Raw genomic sequence first — 27236 nt, forward strand, 5'->3', positions numbered from 1 at the left:
CTAGTAAGAAACTCCCAACTGGAGTCAGGGCTTCCACCCATGCAGACGTGGATTGCTTCCGGCTTATGGTGCCCCAATCCTGCTTTTGTCTTAAAGGATGAACAAGGGTTGAGGATCTCTCAGGTGCCAAACCCACAGATGCTACTCCAAGTTCCCTTCACTCTCTTGCAGACTCCCAAGTCTCCATGTTTACTGTCTTATCAGATAAGCCAACTACAGACACTGCTGCAAAAATAAGAGCCAAAAGACATGACGTACTCACATCCTCACCTGTCTCCAACTCCGTGTGACCTTGCAGGAATTGCCTCTCCTTTCTAAGATAAGCTCTCTCTGTGCCCTCCCCTCCTTCCTGAAGTCTGCTCTGTTCCCACCATTATTCAGATCCAGCATCTTTAGTCTTTCATATTCCAATGCTTCCTTCCCCTAGCCACAGGAGATGTGTGCCTATCTCAACAATAATGAGCCTTCACTTGATGTTGCTCTCTGCCCCACCCCCCCACACACACTTTCAAGTTACTGTTTTGGTTTCTTCTTCCTTCCACAACCACATACTCTGTCTCTACTCTTTCCTCAGCTGCCTGTAATTAAGTTCCTGCTCCCACCCTATACTGAAGTAGCTCTCTTGAAGGTCAGCAGTGAGATCCTCATGGCCCATTCTGATGCTCTTTTCCCAGGCCTTTACCTGTACAGCATCATTTGTACCACTGCCCAGCCTGGAAATGCTGCCATCTCCTGGGAGTCCCCATGAGGCGGCTCTCTTGGATGACCTCCCATCTCCCTGACAGTACCTTCTCCACTGCCTCCTCCTACTCTGGCTGCCCTTAAGGTTTCATCCCAAACCATCATACCTTCCCTACATTCTCTATAGAAGATCTTTTCTATTCTTAGGGTTCCAATGTCACCTCAGAAGGTTCTCCAATCTCTACCTCCAATTCCAAGTTCTTTCTGGAACTCCAATGACAAATTCCTGTCTGGGAGCCCTTCTGGGTTTGCCCATTGGAGAAGCTGCTGGTGCTCAATAGAGGAACCCTCTTACTGTGTATCTTTGCCTAGTCTGTGTTATGGTTTGCATATCTGTCCCCTCCAAAATTCATGCTGATATTTAATCTCTAGTGTGGCAGCATTGAGAGGTGGGGCCTTTAAGAGGTGATTGGGTCATGAGGGCTCTGCCCTCACAAATGGGTTAACCCATTAATGGATTAATGAATTAATGGATTATCATGGGAGTGGGACTGGTGGCTTTTATAAGAAGAGGAAGAGAGACCTGAGGGAGCACACTCGGCCCCCTCACGATGTGATGCCCTAAGCCGCCTCGGGACTCAGCAGAGTAACCACCAGCAAAAAGGCCCTCACCAGATGTGTCCCCTCGGAATTGGACTTTTTAGCCTCTATAACTCTGAGAAATAAATTCCATTTCTTTCTTTTCTTTTCTTTTTCTTTACAGAGTCTCACTCTGTCATTCAGGCTGGAGTGCAGTGGTGCAACCATAGCACTCCAGGCTGGAGTGCCTCCCGAGTAGCTGGGACTACAGGCACATGACACCATGCCTGGCTAACTTTTAAAACTTTTGTAGAGATAAGGTTTTACTTTGTTGTCCTCTTGGTCTCAAGTGATCCTCCTGCCTTGATCTCCCAAAGTGCTAGGATTACAGGCATGAGCCCTTTTCTTTATAAATTATCCAGTTGCTGGTATTCTGTTATAAGCAACAGAAAGCAAAGTTAGGCCGGCTGTGAGATCACTCACTTACCCAAAGGCCTTCAATGGCTCCCTGACTACTGGGTAAACCAACACTCTGTCTAGTGGTATTCAGGACCTCTACAGTCAAGCACGAATGCAGCCCTTTCAGCTACCCATCAACACAGCCAATTGGAAAGCCTTCATTCAATTTGGCAAAACTTCTCTACTTGCCATTGCTCAAACATATTCTGGGAACCTGATGATTCATCCCAGTGAGAAAAATCATACTTTTTCTTTTCTTTTTTTTTTTTTTTTTTTTTGCAACCAATAGGAATCTTAGAGATCATCTCCTCTAACTCACTTTACAGATAAAGAAAAAGACACCCAGGTTAAATAACCTACCCAATGACACAAAATTTATTAGTTACAGACAATCTTGCTAGGGACCCCGACTCACAAGTCAAGGTGTTTTCTTACTGCAGCACTCTGCTTTACTTCAGAACCTATTAAGGATCTCATGTATAAATTAATATTTAAGCTTTTGTAAAGTGTTGAGGGTTTCTAAGGTCAGATGGCTCCACTGGCAGCCAGGCACCATGCAGGCACCGTGGCAGAAAGGCTGAGATGACAGATCCACTCAGCATGTTTGCCCTGTACTGCCCAAGTTTTCAAAAATAAAAACCCTATGCCCCTGGGAGAACATTCCCTAGGAGAACTGATCCTGAACCAATGAGCAATATCTGTGTGAAAACTCACATAGAGAGGAAGCTCTTTTAAGTTCAGACACGGTGTGGGAAATTGGTGACAGCTCGCTCAGGTGGTATTTTTGAACTCATACTGAGTTTCATGACCTCAGCATAAATTAGAACACAGAAGATGGAAGGAAACGTAACTACATAGACCGAAAACGAGAGTACAGGAAAGCTGGCAGATAAATGTCACTTAATTTACCTTCATCTGCGTGTGAAACAGGAAGACTCCATCTCTTTGGTTTTCTCCCTCGTCCCCACTCTGGACATTATGACTAATCGTAAAGGCCACATGCTTGCAGTACAGATGAAAAACCCCAAACACCAACACTATCCTCACATCGCCCAAAGAGAGTAGGGGGAAGATAGGGAGGAAAACACCTTACAAAAATGGCTAACAAGAAAAACATATTCTATAACAAACTGTACTTGTTTGGAACTCAAGAACACTGCTTCTAAGAACTTTGCTCTGATGAAAAATGAGATAGATTATAATAAGAACAGATAAGGAAAAACTACTCCTATTCTCTGAAAAACAAAACAAAACAACAAACAACAAATCAACAGTATTGGACCCTGAGTAGGCACTAAAAAAAAATTCTTGTTCATGATCCCCAAGCTTGCTACTCCATTTCAGCAGCAGATGTTAGCAGACAAGTAATCTTACTCAAAAACATAAAACCTAGGCCAGGGATAAACATTTATAGACTCTATAGAAATTTTTTTTTTTTGGAGACAGTGTCACTCTGTTGCCCAGGCTGGAGTGCAGTGGTGCAATCTTGGTTCACTGCAACCTCCGCCTCCCGGGTTCAAGCGATTCTCCTGCCTCAGCCTCCAGAGTAGCTGGGATTACAGATGCCCATCACCACGCCCAGCTAATTTTTGGATTTTTAGTAGAGACAGGGTTTCATTATGTTGACAAGGCTGGTCTCAAACTCTTGACCTCAAGTGATCCGCCCATCTTGGCCTCCCAAATTGCTGGGATTACAGGTGTGAGCCACCGCGCCCGGCCAGAATCTTTATAGAAATCTTTATAAGGGTAAATCTATAGAGAGCACTACAGGCTACCGGGTGATTGGCTAAGAACAGTATTTGGTTAAAAAAAAAATGTACCAAAGCCAGCAGTACATCCCAGGATGCTGAGGAAGACAGAGAGGAAGGAAAGTTTATGAGAAAAGAGAAGGTGCTTTTTAGTACTTGCCACTTCATACGTGAGGAAGCAGTCAGATCCCTAGTCAGTAATCTATGGACAACTGCAGGAGACAGTTCTGAGTGACTCAGGAGGAACTCAGAGGTAAACATGTATGATTGCTGTGGGCTAAAAGTTTTCACCCACACCTATGGTAGCTATTGAATGAGCTATTATTCTGACATGTGACCACAATTTAGAATCACAAGTCTAGAAGTAGTAACCAAGGAAGTAGCAGGAGATAAACATTTTATTTAGAATATAGACAATTAAAATTATTTCATTTGGCTCAGTCTTGTCCTAGAGAGGGATCTTTTGGGTAAGGCCAACTTATGAGACTTAGGTGAGTTGAATTCATTGAACTGTCTTCTGCTTTATAACACCACTTTTTTGTTCAGGTATCTGCTATTCATTTTTCTTGGCCCAATTTTGGGAAACACAAAGATTTCTCCATGTTTTAATTAATGAATTGAGGTCAGATTGCCACATGTGGTCATAAGGCAATTTGAGAGCCACTTTTCACGTGTCTCAAAATGTTACTAACTTTTTTACTTAAAACAGTTTTATAAACTGTGGTCAAATATTGGTTTTACATTACATTAGCTATTTAGTAGGAGAAAGCCAGTGTCATTATGACACTGAATGGGGGTGATTTTCTGGGCAATGGCTCTTTGAGAATCGCTGCTGTTGTCACGAGCGGTCTGCTTTTTGATAGCATTGTACCACGGCTTAGCCATTACTTGTCTAGTGGAATTACCACTGGGAGTGAACCGGCCCCCAAGCAGCAGGGTGCTAGAGCTTATCGCCCCCAAGTCCTATAAAGTCAGCCATCCCTGGATTAAGCTCTTTTTATTTCTTGACTGTTTAATGTCGTGCATATTGTAATCAGCATTTTAATTCAGGATCTGGGCCTTCCGGCAGTTTTCCAAAGGGCACACATTTTGAAGTCAACAAATTAATGAGTGTTCTTTTCTTCAGTCACCACAAGTTCTCTGTGCACTGAGGGAATATTTTTATTCTACTGACCACGTTAATATTTAAGCCAACGCTACCCTATGGGTTGACAACATAGAAGTGGAGGCAGACGGTGGGGCAGCGCTGCTCATGCCTGAAGAAGGGCTGTGTAGGTTGGCAGTGAGAAAGAGAAAAGAGAAATTACGTGACATTGCCTTTAACTGAGACGATGTGCAAACCAATACTTCTGCCTGAAAACAACTACACGTTTTAAGGGACCAGCACATTAATATCTCTATCTTTAGAATTACATAGAGTGCTCAAAAAAAGGGGTATGGACTGCTAGTCTACAAAACTAACAAAGATTGTTAACTATAAACCAATGAGATATGAAAGTTGTTTTAAATAAGTAGACAAATGTCAATCTCATTCCAACGTATCTTGGCACATGCTTTTGAGGAAGTTTATAAAAGTAAGCATCTATTGCAGGCAGTGGCATTTCTGATTCAATTCTGTGAAAAAATGCATGACTACTGGCTTAGGGTTGTACCTTTACTGCCAAGTTAAAAAAAATTAAATTCTAAAGCCAAGAACCTTTTTTTTTTTTTTTAAGAAAGAGGGAAACAAAATACAGACTCATATTTGCTGTGTCTGGGTAAAGAAACACTGAGATACACTGGGGGATGGAAGTATTAGAATAGGGAGGGGGTTAATGAAGAGGAATAAGAGTGAGGATTCTTTTACTGTGTATTTTTTTTATTATAAGTCGGCTTTTGTCCCAATGTGAATGTACTACCTAGTCAAATTCAAACACTAAAATAATAAAATTAAAGAAGGTGATAATAAAAGCAAAGAGCAAATTATATAAACAAGATGCTGGGAATGAAAGGAATAACAGCCTTCCTATCAAAGTAAGTTAAAGCACGTGAAGGATTATAAATACATTTATTTACCGGTAAGACTTGTTGAAACTGGGTGGTGGGTACCTAGGCTTGTTCTATTATTGTCTTTACCTGATTTTGGTAAGAATAAAATATCTCCTCCAAAAAATAATTTGTAAAAGACACCTTTATTCTATCAAAATAATCTGTTCTTAAGCCAAAGAGGAAAATGTTTTACAAAAATGGACACCATGTATGGCAATCTACATTAACTGCTTATTACTTCCACTACCTGGTATGATTTCAATATTTATAAATGATTAGTCATTTTGATAAAATATTCATGGGCATTCACACAGTACTGCATAGTATGCTACCTGTCATAAGACAGTAACAGGGAAAGCAGATATCTGTCCTCAAGGTTATATCCCTAAACCCTGAAAACTTAATGCTAGAGGTGCGGTGCCTTTCTACTTTTGAAAAAACTTTAACCAATGTCCTCCGTATTCCAGAGACTCTCTTCCTTGCACACTCTGTAAATTAAATCAACATCAAGCCCAGACTGAACTGAGTTGTCTGTCCTGGTTGACTGGGGCCTGCAGGATAACCTCAGCCAATCTGTAGTCCTGTGAGAAATCTGTAAAGCCAGGGCAGGCTGCATGCCAACCACCAGGGCATGGGATGCTCTGGAGTTTGGCTCTAAATTTCAGGGGTATTTTGGACTCTTGGTACATCATTAAAAGGAAACCCTTGGTCAGATGGAGAGCTAAGGCTATAATTAGGCTGAACCCGCTCAATGTCTTAGGATTACTTAACACTTTACAGTCTCACTCAAATCCATGGTTCTGGATTCTCTTTTGGGAGGTTATTTCATAAGTGATTTTAGGTTTGGTAAATTCAGGTGTGGGACTTAACTAAGCAAACTCTCCCTCTGCATCTACCTAAGGGTCAGTAAAGACTTAGTACAGTAAATCACCCACAAAACATTACTAGTCCTACTATCTCAACTCATGATCATTTGACACAACCCTGTGTTAGAGGCCATCAAGTACCCCTTACACATGATCTCCAATTCTGACAATAACCCACCAAGGCTGTTGCTATTGTTTCCATTTTACAAATGAGAATAACTGAGGCTTAGAAAGTTTAAGTATGAAGCAAATCACTTAAAATACAGGCCATTTATGGTAAAACCAGTCTTTAAATCCACGTGTCTGATTCTGAAAGCCATGTTTTTTCTACTATAGCATGTCACCCATGACATAACTTTTAGCTGTAGTAGTCTGAACATTATGAAATTCATTATACTAATGATGATAGGTCTACACATACTATTTTGTGCTTGGGCATATTTAAGGTCATTTATAAAGACTGTCACCCAAAAAACTTTCCTTTGGAATGCAAAGCTATTAAAAAGATTAAGATTACACTCTTACATGTAAAAGAGTAACTTAAAAAATCAAACAAATCATAATCCCAAAGAAACACATAAATCTTACCACCTTCCTCAGGTTTCATGTCTAACAGTTCATCTATGGGTCCTTTAGAGAACAGGAAAGAAAACAAAATTATGAGTCAGTTTCATTTTGTGAGGAGTTTGAGTCAAATAATTAAAATTGAGCAGTTTTCCTTAATCTAGATTACCTGAGCATGCAGGATGTGTAGAGCTTTTGTCTAAGGCAGATAAAATACTTTTTCCATCTTCAGCTGTAATATAACATGTGCAACTGGTTACCAACAACTCGAAATGGTGTGCATGTTCACACGCTATTGCAGTGTAAGGTAAATGCACGGCTTCAGGAAGAAATGGGATCCACAAACTCAGGCAGAAGCAAGGGTCCTCAGATTACACTGGACTCCTATTAGCTCTCAGAGAATGCTGAATTAACAGCCCTGAATCTTTGCTTTGTTTGGCAGATAACCTGAAAATCATATGATATTGATCTAACAATTCTCCTTCCATAGACAAGTGTGTGGCTTAAGTAATTGACTATTACTTGATGATGCCAATGAACTTTAGCCATATGGGCCTGGCTAAAATGAAAAGGTAGATTACTAAGTGAAAGAAGTCAATCTGAAAAGGCTACACATTGTATGATTCCAATTACATGACATTTTGGAAAAGATAAAACTATGAGGACAGTAAGAAGATCAGCATTTGCCAAGGGTTTGAGGGGAGGGAGGGCTGAATAGTGGAGGACAGGGGTTTCAGGGCAGTGAAACTATTTTGTATGGTCCTGTAATGGTAGACACATATCATTATACATTTGTAATACCCACAAAATGTATAACACCAAGAGTGAATGCTAATGTAAACTATGGACTTTGGGTGATAATGATGTCAATGTAGGTTTATTGACTATAACAAACATACCACCTGGTGTAGGATGTTAATAGTGGGAAAGGCTATGTATATGTTGGGGAAAGGAATATATGGGAGATCTCTGTACTTTGAGCCTAATTTTGCTGTGAACCAAAAACTATTCTGAACAATAAAGTGTGTCCGTGTGTGTGTTTGTAATAGAACAGCCTTAAAACTTGATTTGCTCATATGTTCATTAGCCTTTTTGCAAGTCACAGAATAAAAGAAATATGATACTTCATTATAATGGATTTTATCCTGTGCATATATAAAACAAGATGATCGACATTTACAATCTCAAAATATGCAAATACCACAAGCAATTATACTGCACAAGGAATGAGAGAAAATTTGATTCCCCTGCATTGTCACATATTGTATGAATATATAATTTATATAGATTTATAACTTGCATACAAATATAATAAACTGCAGTTTATATTTTCCCACAGAACCCATGTTTTCCTATCCAATTACCTTGACTGTGACAACATTAGTGCTTCGTGCTGTGGGTACACTCAGGCTGGAGGGCTTGGATCCATATAGACAGCTCTTCCGTGGCCAACAAGAGCAGGCCCAGCTGTTCCCTTTCTCCTCATGCCACTTGCTCCCCCTCATGCTCTGGAGCATGGTTTCTCTGACTTTCTCCAGTTCCTCCCATGCCCATAACCTTTGCCCAGGCTGTTTCTTCTGCTTTGATAAGTCTTGCCATAGCACTTGGCTTAGCCAGTTCCCCGATCTCCTCAAAAAGTTGTGTCCTCTCCATCACATGTGCCCAAAGCCCTGCACCTCTCCATTGGAGCTCCCACCAAAGCTGGAGCTGCTGGATTACTTGTGTAATGATTCGATTACCATCTGCTTGCCCTTTTGACTGTCAGCCTGACCCTGGAAGGGACTGACTATGTCTGGTGCACCACTGTATGCCCAGAGCCCAGCGCCATGCCTGGCACAGAGGCGGCTCAATAAACATCTGTTGAACAAATGAACAAGTGCATGAGTACTTGTATGTGAAGGTGTACATGTGTGAATGGATGACATGAAGCAAGCATTAGAGGCAAAAAAGTGAGTCTTTTGTTGTTGTTGTTGTTGTTGAAAGGCAGATAGGAGAAAAGCAAATAGGAGGAGAAGCAAGTCGGTAGAAAGTTAAAAAGGAAGATAGAGGGTGAAGGAGAAGAACGGAGCAGAGGGGAAGTTCTAGAATCTCCTTTGCCTCCTCCTATCTTCCAGAAAGGTACCACACCAGAGGGTGAAGCAGGAAGAGGTGCATATGTCCCCAGGGGGGACAAGGTAAACACAGTGTTTGGGTAATTTTAGTTCTCTTCATAACACCTGTAAAACATTCCCCCACATCTCCGAGGAGCTTGAGTGCCAGTGAAGTGCTTGGTACTGCATCACATTAATTCTACCACAATCTATCAAACCCTGTGTCCCTTTGTGAGGTGAAGGACCAATGAAAACACTGGCAGTAACGGCAGGAGACAGAAATAGCTGATGAGCCTGCACAGCACACTGTGCCGTCTCCCAACGCTCTGACCCCTTCTCCTAACACATCAGGTTCAGTTCACCTGAGGGATCGGGGGTTGCCTGGCACTGGCAGGCTGAGGCATCAGCTGGCAGGGCAGAGTGAGCAGCTCCTATCTGTTTCCAGCATCGGCAAACATCCACCCACCCCACACATACTGCAAATCCACCTCTCCTGAGGTCACAGCCTCATCTTATTAAAACTAGAACTGCTCAGGGTCACAGCAGAAATCTTATAATCTGTGAAAAGAAACAGCGATTTGCCAGTTCCCATCGTGGCTGCCCCTCTGAAGAGCTGCTGCTGACGTGACTGTGATGTGATTTTCTGGTTCACAATACACAGCCTCTCTCAGTAATGTTGTAGGGTTGACATCGTGGATATCTGAACATTTAGAACTGAGTCAGCAGGAGCAAATTAGCCTTTTCTCAGTTGAAAAAGAAGAAAGGCCTAGGAGGAGTTTGTCAAAAAGGAAAATGCCTTGGCTGTTGAGCATTAAGTAATATTTAAGAAGCAATTCTAAATAAAAATCAGAACTTACTCTTAAAACTAGAGGATTCCTTGCGCTGGTTTTCTTCCTCTAATGAAATTAATCTTAAAATAAAAAAGAGGTTTAGTCATCAAGTTCTACCAATGTTATATTTATGATACAGCCAGACTTTCAGTACAATATTACTTTACTTTTAACACAAACACATACACCACACACACACACACACACAAAGAAGGGTCAGCATATAGTCATTTACATGCCAATTTGCTGGCCTTCTGTCCCTTTCTGTAGCATCTTAATATCTGAATTTGCTTTCCTCGCAAGGCAAATATTCTGTAAATATCTAGATGGGCAGTTAGATATAAATAAGATAGACGCATACAGTTATCACCTTAAAAAATAGTAAAAATTGATAGTAAAAAAACTGTAAAAAATCAATCAGAATCGATTTCTTCTGATTCCTAGTGTTATAGGAGAGGACACCTCCAGAGGTTAGCTCGGCTACAGAGGCTGCTGGCAGGACTACTCACAAATCCAGGCTGACCATCTCCTACTCAACTCTCACCACTTCTTTAAACACAAAGACACATCACTGCCCTTGAGATTCACTTGGTGCCTCCGAACCTTCCTCCTAGCACCGTGATGCATCTTCACCTGCTATTTCTAAACAAAATTCACGTTCAATGTTCACTGTCATTTTAAACAGTTACTGGGTTATACTTTGTGAGCTTTTAAAAAGGAAGTACTGAAGTATTTGAGAAGTCTGAATTAATTAAAACAAATCAAGAAAATCCCAGGTAATCCCCTTCCAATCAAATGAATTGGTGAATGCTTTATTTTGATTGTATGAACTTATATGGTGAAGAGAAGGTGCAGGGACCCACTCCAGGCCTCACCTCTTACTACACGAGAGTATATGGGCAGCCCCTTAACCTTCCGGAACCTTCCTTCCATCTTTTACACGACGAGGAAAATCCCAGCCTTGACGTCACTGAAGGTTGTCATGAGACGGAATTAACATAAATAAAACACCTAGCATTGTACCTGGTTCATAGTAGGTGCTCACTAAAATGATAGCTAGCAATATTACCATCACCAGGAATGCGTTAAACTGGTTCACCATAAAATAGCCAGTTTTACTAGATTCAGATCACATTCTACAGTCTGTCCTTCAGTAAGAACTTGTCTTCATTCTGCATCAAAAAATTTATCTAGTACATATATTCTTTAAAATTTAAAAAGGCTAATATTGGCAGCAACTTTTCCTGTGGGACAAAAAATACATCTGAAAGTATAAGCCTGTCTTACCATAAAACTGTCATCTAAATATTTTTGTGTGTGGAAAAGGAGTAGAGAATAGAAGCAAGGCCATCCATTTTGCTTTCCTAGGTCGGCCAGTTCAAAGATTAACTGCATTCCTGCAAGCTATTATATCTCCATAGAAAACGATATAGATTCACATTTAAACCTCCTTCTCACTGTATGAGAATGCGAACCATGCACCACATATGTTGAAAAGTTCATCTCAGTATTTAAAATGACAAGAGGCACCTTCTTTGTAAAGGGGCATGAAATGGAGATGGAGCAGTCATTTCCTGTACTTGAAGCTGTTCTCTGTTTCGCAGAGAAGAAAACAGACATTCTGCATGGTAGAAAACACAGTGCCAAAATCCAGCACTTTCATATGATGATACCTTAGTATGCTTGTGTCCCAGGGCAATTTCATAGGTAAGCTCCCTCAGTGAGAGAAAAGCCAGGGGATTTCCTATCTAGAAGAGCATCTAGTGTTGACAAAAGACCAGATAGGGTCCAGAAACCAAAGAAAGTGCAAAGCTGGGGCTCAGGCCACAGGCAGAGAGCCAGGGAGTGCTGGGGACATTTGCCCTGTCTTGTCCAGTCAGCTCCTCACAAGTGTGCCCTTGTAAGTCCCCTGGAAACCGATCTCTTACTGGGATACGTGAGTCACGACCTAGCAGGAACATGTGTTACAGGGGTTTGGCTGGGATGCTAATACATCTACTCTGAGAAGTGAGGAAGTAAGACAACGAGTCTGCGTCTGAGGCCCAGCCGGGTTCGGTCAGCGAGAACCACGTAACTCTCACCTGTGGGAGGAAAGATGCAGAGGGAAGGAACCTGTGACTTACTGACTCGGCTCCTGCACGGCTGCATCTGTACTTTCCTGCTGGGTGATTTTCTTCTTCTCTTCTTTCTCAACGAATTTTTTCATAGGGTCTTGTAAGCTCTTGATCACGAGCCATAGAAAAATGAAAAAAAAAAAAAGAAGAAGAAATAGAGACAAAAAAAGAAAAGAAAGGTTATCAAATTAAAAAATTCAACTGCCATTGGTCCCAGCAACCAAACTTTGAATTACAGGTATTGGGAGATGACCTTGAACCAATCAGCTGGAAGAAATAAAATTTTATATGGTGAAGCAACAATGTTCTCAGACACATCCAAGAAATACTAGCATATATAGCAGAGCTGATTTGCCACTAGATTTGTTTTCCATTTTGTGATAAGTTATTCAAACGTGGCCTTTTGGCTATTGCTAACTTTATTTTTCAACTTCAACATGCAGTTAAGATAAACATTCTGTTCTCTTTGCAGCCCACACACTGACAAAGTAGAAGTTCCTCCCACCTCCACCAGAGATGAGACAATTTCGTTTTATTTTAAATTTTGTTTGCTATTTTGCAATCTAAAACCCAGTTTTAAAAAATAACAGGAAACAAAACCTTTTCTTAAAAAACCAAAAATAGTGGCTTAACATATTCTGACAACCTAACTCCCACGAGTGGACAGAGCAGGTGCATCCAAATCTTTGTAGATTAAAATGGGTGAGAGTCTTTTTCTGGCACATCATTTGTTGGAGTTACTGTTTTCAAGGTTAACTAAATATTTAATTTTTTTTTTAAACAGCAAGTGCTTAGAAACTGTATACCAGTGACAATGACCCTGAAAGAAAAAGCAAAACATTTCTAGAACTGAATAACGAGTTATACAAAAAGATCTCTATTTTTGGCCCTAACTAAAATACAAACCTACAAATACAAAATAAACATCTCAGGATACTTATCCTTCTTATATTCTCAGAACTACTAAAATCCAAGTCATAAGCCTGGGGCCTTCACCTTGTTTCTCCTGTCCTTCTCCTGCCTATTGTTCACTTGTCTGACACACATAGGAGGCAGTCAGGTTTCATGGCCAATTCTGATTGATTAGTACTGGCTGACTGGAGGGCCAGTGAAGATGGTTCTCAGCCTGTGTCTCGGCAGAGCAGACCTGTGATTGATTTTGGTGTCTGCCATGGACACCAGATGGATACTGGTGTCACACTTCCAAACTGCCTGCTCTGTTTCTCTCTGCACAAAGTAATTTTCCTAAAACACCCACGTCATCATGTTATCCTTCAAGAATCTTATTTCTTGAGAAGGACCAGCGTATTTCTTTATTACAAGAACTTCCTTATTTCTTTCCACTTCTAATATCGACCTCTCTGACCAATTTTGAAGATCTTCTAAAATGGGATCCTAGCCTAACTTTCCCAACTTGCTTCCTACCATCCCCCAAACATGAGCTTTCTTTCAATTAGGATGGTCTCCTCATAGTCTCCCATGTGCTAGTTTCTTCCTTCCTGTCTTTGTTCATTCTGCTTCTTTAACCTAAAATGCTCTATTGGTTTATCCTCATTAATCCTATGAGTGTTTTCAAAGTCCAGATCAATTACCAGTATTTTCTGCAAAGCTTCACTAAGCATGCCAAATTCAGGAAAGTCTTTCCATATCCAAACTGCACTTCAGTTTTATTAATATTTGATCGTATTTATCCTGTATTATGTTTGGTCTCTGTAAAATATTTTCTAAATTAGAAACATAATAGAACCACATGCAGCAAGTTTGATAAAAAAGTAAAAATTACTCATAATTCCATATCCTTAAAATGATGATTATTTTCATATATTTTCTGTTTTTTTCATACTCACACTACTTGTATGATTGGAATCATTGTGTGTGTGTGTATATATATATATATATATAAAATAAATATATAGAGAGACAGTAGTCCTTTTAACCAATATAATTTGTGTAGATATTTCATAATTTAAAAAGGCTTATTAGACTAGAGAATATAAAAAAGACTTTATATACCTTAGGCAGTTAATATTAAAACTGAAATATAAAAGTGTGCATTCCTTCACCAATATTCTAAAGTAGAACCCAGGTCTTCCCTGTTTATATGTCCCCTGATTGGAGTTCTGAAGCATTTTCTTGCATAAAGCACATCCGTAAGGCACTGACATCATTTTTAATGACTCCTATTTCTGGACATTTAGATTAGTTCATTCAGTTAACAAATAGTTTTTGAGCACCACCCAATGACAGGTGCTGTTGGGTGCCTTGGATACATCGGTGAACACGACAGACAAAATTATTAGCTAGCGATGGGTCTAGGCAGATAATTAAAACAGAGGGATAGAAAGTGATTGGGTCATTACCCCAGTTAGCAGGATGTCCTCTTTTGGAAGTGACATTTCAACTAAGAGCTAAATGACAAGAAGGAGCCAGCCACGTGAAGCTCAGGGAGAAGAGAGCTCCGAGTCAACAGCTCAAAGGTAGGAATAGCTTGGTTTGTCTGAGGAACAAAAAGAATGCCACTGGAGCTGCTGTATAGTTGGCAAGAGTACAAGTCTTATGAGACTGGGATAAAGAGGTCAGCAGGGGTCACATGGGGAGAACATTCCTGTACCCAGATTCATCAATATTTAACATTTTGCCCCATTTTATTCCATCATCATCTTTTGCTCTTTCTGTCTCCCTAATGCATGACAACTAAATGCAATACATGATCCTTGGCTGCTGCAGCCTGCACTGGAGGGGAAAATGATACAAAGGGCAGTGTCAGGACAAATGAGACAACTGGAATATGGACTGCAGTCTGGATGTTCATGATTTTTTTATATACCCCAAAGCTTCCAGTAAGTCAGGCACGTGTGTGCGTGTGTGTGTGTGTGTGTGTGTGTGTTTAGTATATGTGCAGCCAGGAGGAAGGAGTTCAATAGATGTCAAGGATGTACTCTTTTCAATCGATCTGCCAATTACAGCATTTTATTCATGTACACACACACACACACACACACACACACACACACACACACACACGCTTTCAGTAGTTTTATTCCCCCACAAAATGGTCCAACTCTGGTCAAAGTGAAGCCAGGAATATTTTCAGCCAAGGTTCTGATGGCTCCCAAGACTCACTTTTAAATTTTGTAACACTTGTCCAGGCCTCCTGGTTTGCTCAATTATCTTCTCATTGTGTTTCCTTTTTATCAATCAACGCTAGGCAGGGACAGGACATGTCTGCTCTCAGCCGGCCCTGTCTAGCTGCCACAGCTCTTGCCTAAACCCCTGAGATGCCCTTGACAGCTCCACGGTTATCATCCTTTCTGTCTCCAGCCTGACCTCCCCTCATAACCACACTTGAGCAGCTCTCAGACAATCCTTTTGTAATGTAAACCACTCACTCCTCCTTTCAACCCCTTCCCCTGTTGGCCCATTAGCAGGGACTCAATTGTTGGCTCCCTGTCATCACAATCACAGTTAAGTCACTATTGTGCTTCTCCCAACAGAATGGCTGTAGTTCCAACTATTTAAAATTATTATTAATAATTCCTGTGGCAATTGCTCCTCTCTTCCTACTATTACTATTATTCCTATAACAATTTGGCTGTTGCAGTTCAAGAGAGGTGCTAAGTATGTACTTGTTGATTGATAAATGCATGTACATAAGGTTACACTAAAAAAACTAGAGCTCTTTAGCTAGGAAATTCAAAGGCTCAGGGGAGTAATTTGAAAAGGTTTACAAAACCACAAGCAAAATTAATACTGAGCACATGGACTTGTTTATTAAATATTAGAATTTTGAGCCAAGGGGAACACACACACACACACACACACACACACACACACACACACACACAAGCTTAACTGAGCTATAATTCAAATACCATAGAATTCACACCATTTTTAGAATTCACCATACTGTTCAATGGTTTGTAGTACACAGCAAGTAGGTCCTTGAATAATGTCATTTTGTTATAATGTTGATGAGAAAAGAAAATGGATTTCCTGGCCCGGGGCCACTGTCAGGGTGGAGTTTGTACATTCTGCCCACGTCTGAGTGGGTTTTCTCCTGGCTCCACTCCAGCTTCCTCCCATATCCCAAAGCTACACAAGTCAGGTGAATGTGCGATTCTACATGGTCCCAGTGTGAATGACTGTGGGGGTGTGTGTCGGTGCGACCTGCTATGGGGTGGCATCCTGTCTAGGACTGGTTCCCATCCTGTGCCCTGAGCTGCTGGGATAGGCTCCCGCCATCCACCACTCTGAACTGGAATAAGCAGTTTTGAAAATGAACAAATGAATAATATTTATCATAAAAAATCCTTCAAGTATATAATCATACAGAAGCATGACAATAAACACTGTGACAGAACAGCACCCGGTGAGCCCACCGTATTTGTGATTGTGATTGAACTGCCTGGTGGTAGGCGGTGCCTTAGAATTTTTGCTTTGCCAACACTTACTCCTTAATTTAACCCACTACCACTCTGACTCCCCGTCACTCACTGATCCACCAAGAATTGGGTAAAGAATTATCTTACTTTTTTTTTAAAACTTTCTTAAATGTACATATAACTTAGATTTATTTCAATGTTAAATATTAGAAGTGTTTTGGGTCTTTATTTAGAAGTTTGGTGATGTTTTTGTGACCATAAATTGTTACATCATAAGAACTTAACTCTTGATTGTGTAATTAGCCTATGGTAAAATTGATTTCATTATACATTGTTTTGCTTAAAGTCACAGTTTCCCAAGAACAAACTGATGACAGTAAGTGAGGACTTACTGTATTCACAGAGTTGTACGACCATCACCATAATCAATTTCAGGACATCTTCAAGGGACATCACCAAGACAGAATTTTTAGACCAAACAAAGCTAAATACTCTTTGATACAGCAAGGAAAAAAACAATAGCACATATGGAACTTGTTTCTTACAAAAGATGGTATATATTGAAGATATAAAGGGGCTAAGGGGAACATTAAAAGATCATGGAGGAAAAAAAATCATAACCCCATTCATCCCCCCAAATTAGTTCCTGGGTGTGACTGTCAGATACAGGATATTCTATAGACTGCTCTCCCCAAGGTTTGATCACAAAGGCTCAACTAGGGGTAGAAGGTGGAGGTGAATTCTTCAAATTATTTTGAAGTCCACAACTCCATTGAAATGCTTTACCCTATAGAATGCATAGAAGTCAGGGGCGACAATATTTTCTGTGTGACATGAACACCTGCTCAGGCAAAATGAATCTAAGAGGCCTGTCTGACTATGTATAGATGAGGCGGCCATCAGATGAACTATTATTTCCAGTTACTAGCTGATGGGAGCCACATTTGAATCCATGTCCAGAAATGAAAACTCCAAAAACATTGTTTCTAAACCCGAAACCCACTCAGTCTCTCATTAAAATTGCTCATGAAAATTGCTGTGTATTAGCAGCACACAGAGTCATACAAGACTGAAAGTTTCTTTGTGGAGGAAAGAATGTTTTTAGACTAAGTAACTTTTCTCTGTTAAGGCTACACTAACATGCTAATAATTTCCATCGATGCTTAAATGGTTTCAGGAAGCACACACACAGTAGTATATAAGATCAGTGTGACAGAGGAAACTCGCAGATCGAGCTTGCAAAAGTGTCTTAGAAAGGAAACAGCTTAATATAATAATGGGAGTTACTACTTCCTGTATTAGGAAAATAAAAGCAACAGCAACATTCATCTGAATGAATGCAAAACTACTTAGCAAAACAAATTTCACAGACACAAGGCCAGCAGCCAGTTCTAATAACCTAAATTTAATGTTTAACTTTGACAACTGAGTAGTATCTTCTCTAGCCTTTAATTATGACATCTAATTTTCTTACGCTACTTTCCATTAATTATATTGTATACATATGAAGGTGCCAAGTAATTGTCTATAAAAAAAAAATAAAAGTGTTCAAAATAGTGGGGCATGGTTAAAAAGTGCTGAATTCAGTTGGGTATGTGTATATGTATGTTTATACAATTAGAAGTACATGAAAATAAAAACAGAGGCCACAGTGATGTGTATTGGCCACAAAATTCATGGACATTTAGCACATACGTACTCCCTTGCCCTCACCATGCACTTACAGATTTATAAAGACACTATATAAGAAACACTATTACTCTGTAACTAGAGGTAACCTTGAAATGTACTGTATGAAAAAGTAAAATTAGAGAAAAATAATCACAATCATAAACTAGATAGATAATATTCTTCCTTAAAAATAAGATGGAAACTTGATAATGAGAAGGCACCATACTGTCCTGGAAACAAATGGACTTTGGAGATGGATCACGTAGTGCTGTGGACATGGTCTCCACTCCTTGGAGGTCTTGCTTTACCCATGAGAACAACGGAGGTAATGACGAGTATGTGTCTTGTGACGTTGTGAGGATGAACTGAGAGGGTGCTTCTACACAGTACCAAGCTCATACCAAGCACTCAAAACTTGCTTTATCAATGACTTTTAAAGCTCTAAAGGGCATTAGATGTCTGAAGTGCTCCTCCTGTGGTAGGTACTGTGCTCTCTGTTTTCTATATCTCACTTAATCCTCAGAAAACCCAGATAAACCTTGTATTCCTGCTTTCCTGACAGGAAAATGGAGACTTGGAGAGGTGAACTGACTTGCTTCAGGCCATTCAGCTATTAACAGGTAGAAGCAATATTTGAATCTGGGTCTTAAAAATTCTACAACTGGTTAAGAAATGGTATTAAATACCCAAGCCAGCATGTAGTGACCTTCCCCTTCAATATGAGGTGTTTGGGAGATCGAGAGGACTTCATCCCAAACTCTAAAAGAAGAGCCATACATTCCCAGGTATCTGAAGGACTGACATACAAATCATGCTTTTTGCCTATAAGCAAACACTTCAAAGTGCTATTTTTAATTGACAGTTTGCAGCTGTATTTTTTAAAGATGGCACTTCTGCTTCCTCCTCCTCCCTTCCTGACCCATGGCCAGAAGTGCCCCTGGGAAGCAGTGCATGGCCCTGCTGGGGAAGGCAGGAGCATCCCAATTCCCAATCTTCTGCACAATGGGCATGCAGGCCCAGGCAAACGACTAGACCTTTCCGAGTTTCTGTGTCCTCATTTGAAACAGGGAAACAAGAACGAGTATATCCAATGTTCCAAGGTTATTTTGAGGGTTAAAGGAAATATATTCACTTTCTATATGTCAGTGCTGAACCTAGCAGTATTATTAATTACAATCCCAACCTTGGCACACTGTGTGACAAATTCTCCTAGACATTATTTCACCTCACCCTTTGCAGAGCGTTTGGCCCAGACAACCTACCCACACAATAGTAATATTTTTCCCTTTCCCCTCAGGGAGGAGTTAGGGAATGAGAGAGGTGGGGGATGGAGAAGCAACATGCCATTGTGAAGGCCTGAGCTACCAGCTGCCTGGGAGAACCAATGCCAGTCGCCATCAGGCATGGATGAACAAATGACAAGCCACACTCTGGCTCGTCCCCCTCAGATTTCAGTGGTGGCCTTGGTCAGACCCTCCACTCTCTCCTTTCTTGGTGACCTGGATGCATCCCAATTTTGTTTCCAATGATCTGGCCTGGAGCAGCTTGGGAAAAAAACAGCCTTGCTAAAGGCTGTGTAAAGTAATGACACTGAGAGAAAACTTGAAAGCCTAAAAGGATATCCTGGATGCTCGCCATATGTAATTGTCTTGTTGGGACTAGTAACTAAAATAGCATTGCAGGGATATTTACCCAATTTTCATAAAAACTATTATGGCTTTATTTTCAAAGCAAGTAACTACAGAGCCATGTGGCCGGTTGGTAAATGTTCCAGTGATTAACTGAGAAATGTGGAGGTGGGTGGAAGAAGGCTGCGAGGCATACGAATTTGAGAAAAACAAAATTTAGAAAAGGATGTTTTTTGAATTTTCAAAGCTAAAAGCATTCTGGTCTCTAGAATGATGTTCCATCTAACAATGCTAAGACCTACACCCCAAGAGAGAAAGGAGGAAACATGGGCACATCTGTTTCAATGGTTATTTTTGAACATGTTCAGAGTTATGTTTTCAAATTCAGGTTTCCTTAGCGTTAAAATCTTGGCACAGATCAACATCGAGTTCCAAAGCCAAATTGCATTTTTTAGAATTAGCCCTGTTGCAGAGATGGGAGGCCCTACTGCCTTTCCTGCCTGCAGGGCTTCCCAGCCCTCTTCTATCCCTGGTGGGAATTCTGTGAGCCCAGACCAAGGTCTGCAAAGCTGAAGGACAGGTTTGGGAATCGAGCTGCCAGAGTGTCTGTGAAAGCCAGGGAGGGGGTGGGTTGGGTTACCCTGGGGTGAGATCTGGCCAGACCTCCTGTCCCACTGCCATTCATAGCCTCACCTGTGAAACTCACATAAAACTGACAATCTAGGGTGAAATGGAGAGTGAGAAAGTAACGTAACCTAGAAACCCCAACAAACTCTCCTGTATTGATGCTTCAGATGGCTGTCTTCTGGATCTACTACAGAATTCATAGTAAGCACATCCCCATTACCAGCACTATGTCATTACTGGAGCCTTTACCATCGCTGTTATCCTCACCACTGCCACCACCATCTCAACAACCACCACAAGCATTACCGTTACCCTTACCACCACCACTACCACTCATCTCTTTCACTACTGCTATTACCATCACCACCTCCACCACCACCACCACCACCACCACCGTTATCTCCTTCACCACCACTACCCCCACCACTACCACCATCACCTCTTCCACCACTACCACCATCTCCTCCACCACCACTACCACCACCACCACCATTATCTCCTTCATCACCACTACCCCCACCACTACCACCATCATTTCCTCCACCACCATCACCACCACCACCACCATCTCCTTCATCACCACTACCCCCACCACTACCACCATCATTTCCTCCACCACCATCACCACCACCACCACCACCACCACCACCATCTCCTTCATCACCACTACCCCACCACTACCACCATCACCTCCTTTACTACCATCACTATCACCACCACCACCATCTCCTGCATCACCACTACCCCCACCACTACCACCATCATTTCCTCCACCACCATCACCACCACCACCACCATCTCCTTCATCACCACTACCCCCACCACTACCACCATCATTTCCTCCACCACCATCACCTCCTCCACCACTACCACCATCTCCTCCACCACCACCACCACCACCATTATCTCCTTCATCACCACTACCACCATCACCTCTTCCACCACTACCACCATCTCCTCCATCACCACTACCACCACCACCAACATTATCTCCTTCATCACCACTACCCCCACAACTACCACCATCACCTCTTCCACCACTACCACCATCACCTCCTCCACCACCACCACCACCACCACCATTATCTCCTTCATCACCACTACCCCCACCACTACCATCATCACCTCTTCCACCACTACCACCATTTCCACCACCACCACCACCATTATCTCCTTCATCACAACTACCCCCACCACTACCACCATCACCCCTTCCACCACTACCACCACCACCTCCTCCAGCACTGCTGCTGCCATTGCTTTCACTTCCTTTGTCACCACCACTGCCATCACCAGCATCACCAACACAAACACTGCCACCACTTTCACAACCACTCACACCTCTCTCACTACCACCACCATGCAGAGCCAGACTTAAAGCTAGGACTGGCTGGCTCCAGAGCTTGTGCTTTTACATACTTTGTTTTATCACAAAACCAGAGAAAATGAAGAGCAAAGTCAAAAAACTGGCTTTCCTCCAAAAACACTGGAACGAGACATCTCACAGGAATCCACTTTACTACTGGCCATTTTCATTAAATACAGGCACTCTGATCTCCTTAAAAATACAAATGCAGGAGGACATGCCCCTGGATGAGTATGTCCACTGCTGCGAGGGGCCCAACGCTCACTGCGACACCCAACTCAACCTGCTGCCAGCATGCCAGATGGAGGGAAAATGGTCACTGATATATGTCAGATTTTCCAGGGAAAAGTCACTCTACTTATGAGGTCTTTTTTTTCCCCCTTGATAATGTCTGCTCTGGATCTGTGGAGAAATGTGAAAGTAAATGACATCCTCGAAAGATGAAGCAAAGACCACCACATCTAATAACTGTTGGTAATTTAAGATAGGGTACTGCTCTCCTAACAAGACAGAATTTCATTTAGTATTTTAAAATGCCATAAACTCTTAGTCTAAGTTACTTTCTCTAGAAAAGCGACCATGTTTTCAAGTCCTGGCTAGTAACATTCCATTCCTAGCCCCATGACTCAATAATTTCTACCATGTGAAAGATAGTCCCAGATGATTTAGCATCAATATAAAATAAATATATTAATTACAACTCATGCAGAATATATATATATATATGTGTGTAGTAACATTTCAATGAATTGATAAATGTTTGTTGTGTGAAAATACAAGATCAGGGAATTGCTTTCGCCATTGGAAACCACTTAGAAGATAGTTTCTCTGCCTTAAACTTGAGCTGTTATAATTATCAGATTAAAATTTTTTAAATATTAAATTTCAAAGCTAAACTATAAAGTTAAAATGCTACAAAAATCTATTTATTATAAAAAAATTAAAATGATGAAGGAATATGTCAGTAAAAGTAGAATCAATATAATTATATCAGGCTTGGGTAAAAAAGCAATATTTGTTGTCACATAAAACATTACAACAAAATATCACAACAGTCACTTGGATATTTTTCAAGTATGAGGTAAATACTCAATTCATCTTTATAATAAAATTATTTTGTAAAAGAATTATATTTCTTACAGAAAGGTTCAGTAGAAGTAAAACTTTGTACTTCTTGGAGCATGAGTTATATCTCTGTAATTCTGTAGCAAAAAACTTGTCCCCCCAAACAGGATGCACCAAGTGTTTAACACATTAATTATCATCCTTCATCAAGCATAAAACTAACAGTCAGGAAATACAGCTGCAATGGCACAATTACCAACACACTCAGAATACACCCTGAAGCAAAGAAAACAAATGGCTTGCTTTTCATTAACAGAGCTTGGCAACCCTCTCTAAAGACAATGTTTTCTTTCCAGTCAGAGTCCCAAAAGGCATTTCAGGGGCTATTTGCTTAGGTAAATCAACAGAATAAATTAATCGTGGAAATATTTACTTAAATGTCAAAATGGCCATTATCAACACAGAGTGCCATTCAGAATAAAATTATATATATGAAAAGATGACTTGATAAAATACAAATCTTATAAACACAGGACATGTATGAAAAATACTGGTGCAAGAGGGTTGGGAAGTCACACAATATCCTTGTATTTTACTATGATACATAAAGTATTAATGGCTTTCATCGTCATGTTTTGTGGCATACAAAACAATATGCAACATACTTATATCGATGTAATAGTGAGTTGTGTCATAACAGGATTCCATTATATCATATTTGAGTCCACATAAAGAAAAATATTAGGTTGGTGCAAAAGTAATTGTGGTTTTTGCCACTAAAAGTAATGGAAAAACCCGTAATTACTTTTGAACCAACCTAATAATTACCTATCAGCTTGAGATTCTAATGTAATATGTCACTATTGAAAGCCTAGATGAATACCATTCTAGAGAGGTAACAAAAGAACAAAAGTACAGTTTATTTGGTTGGTTTCTGAACATTTATTCTTAATATTACCATACCATCATTATACTTTAACAGATATATTATTACTCCTACTAAGATTATATTATAATTAAACCATGAACTATTACTTAAACCATAATTTAAGGAAGGCTCTGGGGATGTAAAAGCTAACAGATAGTCATCTGCCCAAAATATTTGTAAGTATGTCCTGAATCACTGCTGTCAAACTTTCACTAAATTCTCTGCCCAGAAATGCTCTAACATAATCAGCTTGATCCTCTCTGCAGGATAAATGTCGTAGCAAAAATTAAGGAGCCATATTTTCCTCAGCACAGGAGGCCAGGGATACACATATGGGTTCTTCCATGCTTGTGGCACAACTTCAATTTCATGAATTCACATTGTACTTTATATGCAACTAACTCATGCTTGAAGTTCTTCTGAATTATACTTGGGGTAGGCATCATTTCATCTTCCAACTGGTTGGTGTATGTAATGTACAGTTGTCTTGTAAAAGACAGATAACCTTTGAAATGATATATAAAAGAAAACCCAATGCACATTCATGCCCTAAACCCTAAAAGCCTCTGCTTTATCAAAGAGTAAAATCCATGGGATTTTGCTCAGGCCAGTATAAGAATTGTGAATAGTGTGCATTATACTTTTAACCAATCTGCCTTGGTCAAAATGCCTGCTTCTGAAGGTGCAGTAAATCAGAGATGATGAAGCCCCTACCAACAATGGTAACATTGCCAGTGTGAAGGGGAAGGCTGAGGGCGCACTGTGTACAAAACATTTGGCTGGACAAAAGAGGATACATAAGAAATAAAAGGTCCTTCCCCTCAAGTGCTTATAGTTGACAGAGCAAAACAGTGCTCACTCTGAATGCATTCACCATGCAACATGCCAGCTAGTGCCAATCAATGGGCGGTGGCCAGCTGGGAGAGGATAATGAGGAAAAAATTCTTTGGCCAGGTGTCCTGTCTGGAGCCAGGTCAGGTGCAGCACAAGGTGAGTGGACTTTCTTGGGTTCCTCTTGGAACCTTCATTTTAAGGGCCAGGGTCTTAAAGCATTTTTTGGTACCTGTATATATGCAGTGACATTATACACATCTCAAAATCAAAAAAGTGATTTAAGGCAAAAAAAATGCATTTTAATGTTTTAATGTCTTGTCAAGCAATGTGATGAAACACATACAAATTGCTTGAACAATAAAGAGCAAGGCAAGTTCAGGGTGAACTTTAGCTAGTTCATGCCTCGTTTTTTTCTTTCAAAGACATGACCTGGCAATGAAGTACCCACTGTTCTCTCATGATTCTTAAAATCCTTTTGGAACCAAAATCACTTCTTTATCTCAATATGCATTCATCCTTTGTAACCATTAGAGAGAAAAACACTCCATGTGCAGATCCAATACTGAGAATCAGACACTGTGCATGTATCCCTTCTGAGATGAAAAATCATTGAGTTTAATACTGCTTTTTCAATTAGAAAATATTGCTGTAGTCTTGCAGAAAAATTCAATTTTATGTTGGATAATACTCTCAGAATAAAATGATACATTTCAGAAGGGAGGAAAGGAGGATACCTTCTCAAGTGAGGATATTTGAATATAATAATTAAAAGTAACTGAGTTTATGGGACTTGTACAATCTCCCCTTTAGCAATGTCAAACAAGTATTTTAAAGGAGCAGGACCAATTATTAGACTCAAGTTCACCACAATTCATCTCCCAGGAACATGTATCTCAAGGTTCAATTTGTGCTTTTGGATTGCAGTAGATTCTCATTGTATTGAATCCTGATACAGTTAAAAAAAAAAAAAAAAAAAAGGAAAGAAAAAGACTCTGTTGGGGGCATAGTTCTCTTTTCAGCATTCTGAGTCCTGGAATAATGATGCTTTCTGCAATGGACTTTGCTTGTGATACAAACAAAACTTTACTTTTCTCAAGATTTTCTAGTGGCCTCTCTAGCTTCCATACCTTTAAAGTAGTAAATTCATATGGTTGATAGCCTTTGAAACTCTCATGGATGGCTGCCATAGTGTGAGAAGTTTTCTCCCAAAAATGAAGCAGAGTGGTCTGCAAAGAAAGACAGTAAAGCTATTAATGTTTTGAATGCCCAGTTCTAGTCCTGGGCCCCCGGGAAGTATGACTCTCTGTAGCTCTGAAGATTCTTTAAAGCATGATTCTAACTCATTTCCATGTTTCCCATTATGCCCCCATTTACACTCTGTATTTCAGCCAAACTAAATGCCTCCCTCTTTCCCCAAATGCTGCCTCCCAGAACTCACGCTGCTCCTACCACCTGGGACTTTCTCCTCTCCATTCTCTTTTTCTCATCTGATCCATCCTCCAAAACCCAGGGTAAATAATTAACGATCTATTGTTGCGATCCCTTAGCTGATTCTATTTCTCCCCCTTTAAGCTCTCACTGGCTTTCTTAGAACTTATTTCACTTAGCACACTCTGCTCTGTCCTAGAGGTATAGAAAAATAGACTTCACTATCTCCAGATTCTTCCTAAACTTTGAGCTCTTTGAAGACAAGGAATCTGGTCTTAATTTTTTTTTTTTTTTTTTTTTTTTTGAGATGGAGTCTCGCTCTGTTGCCCAGGCTGGAGTACAGTGGTGCGATCTTGGCTCACTTCGCCTCCCAGGTTCAAGCAATTCTCCTGCCTCAGCCTCCCAAGTAGCTGAAACTACAGGTGCCCACCACCATGCCCGACTAATTTTTGTATTTTTTTAGTAGAGACAAGGTTTCACCATGTTGGCCAGGCTGGTCTCGAACTCCTGACCTCAAGTATCCGCCTGCCTTGGCCTCCCAAAGTGCTAGTGCTAGGATTACAGGCGAGAGCCACTGTGCCCGGCCCTGGTCTTAATTGTTATATTTCCTACAACATCCAGCATTCTGCATCCTGCCCTCGGTTGGTGCTCAGTAGCATTGTTGATGCACAGTGTTATCCGGAAGGAACTCAGAGGCTATCAGGGGAAACAAAAACAATGCATTGAATACTGACAACCTGATGAGAAAGATATGCCACGAGATGGACAGACACAATGCTAAGTGAGTTCAGAGGAGGCTTACTGAAAGAGGTGTGACATTCTGTCTGGTACATTAAAAAGAATGGAATTTGGAAAGGCACGGATGGAGGAGAAAGGCACTCCAGGTAGAAGGGACCCCATAAGTAAATGTAGAGAAGTGGGAAATTATGGTATATCAGGGAATAGCTACTATTTGGTTTGATTAAACTGTAGGACCCTAGAAGGCAGAGATGTGGGAAGTGAAATTATGGAAAGGCATTCAGAACTTCACAATGGTCAAAGCTTACTTTTAGCTCAAACACCATTTTAATGTTATTTAAACCTTGTGCCATCCTTGGTTTATTGCAATAAACATTACTTTGTTACCTGGTATGTTGCTAGCATGTGAGACAAGAGATTGCATCTGCTTGCTCCAAGAAGATCCACTTTTTGACACACATCCATCTTCAATTTGTCAAAGTTTTTTTTTGCAAGGCGCACTTGTGTTTGTACCTATGAAAATAAAGAGGAATTTCTGAATCACCCTAACCCTTAAGTAGGTAAAATTTGCAGGTGAGATGAGACCAACAGCAGGCCTTTTCTCTTTCAT

General features: G+C 40.6%; 1 protein-coding gene across 14 annotated transcripts in view; it reads right to left on the reverse strand.

Moving 5' to 3' along the window:
- ICA1 (islet cell autoantigen 1) overlaps window positions 1-27236 on the reverse strand; it is a 150514-nt gene that overhangs the window by 18928 nt on the left and 104350 nt on the right. For 12 of the 14 annotated variants that reach the window (XM_030822148.1, XM_030822140.1, XM_030822151.1 and 9 more), the window contains exons 7-12: window positions 27014-27139; window positions 25588-25686; window positions 11969-12066; window positions 9873-9925; window positions 7095-7157; window positions 6950-6991 (exon numbers count right to left, since the gene is read on the reverse strand). In XM_030822148.1, the coding sequence (XP_030678008.1) occupies window positions 6950-6991; window positions 7095-7157; window positions 9873-9925; window positions 11969-12066; window positions 25588-25686; window positions 27014-27139 (481 nt within the window). Of the gene's footprint in view, window positions 1-6949; window positions 6992-7094; window positions 7158-9872; window positions 9926-10080; window positions 10168-11968; window positions 12067-25587; window positions 25687-27013; window positions 27140-27236 lie in introns of all 14 variants that reach the window. The other 2 variants (XM_030822153.1, XM_030822152.1) reach the window with 1 other exon arrangement.

Source organism: Nomascus leucogenys, chromosome 11 (assembly GCF_006542625.1).
Source record: "Nomascus leucogenys isolate Asia chromosome 11, Asia_NLE_v1, whole genome shotgun sequence".
Classification (NCBI taxonomy): Eukaryota; Metazoa; Chordata; class Mammalia; order Primates; family Hylobatidae; genus Nomascus; species Nomascus leucogenys.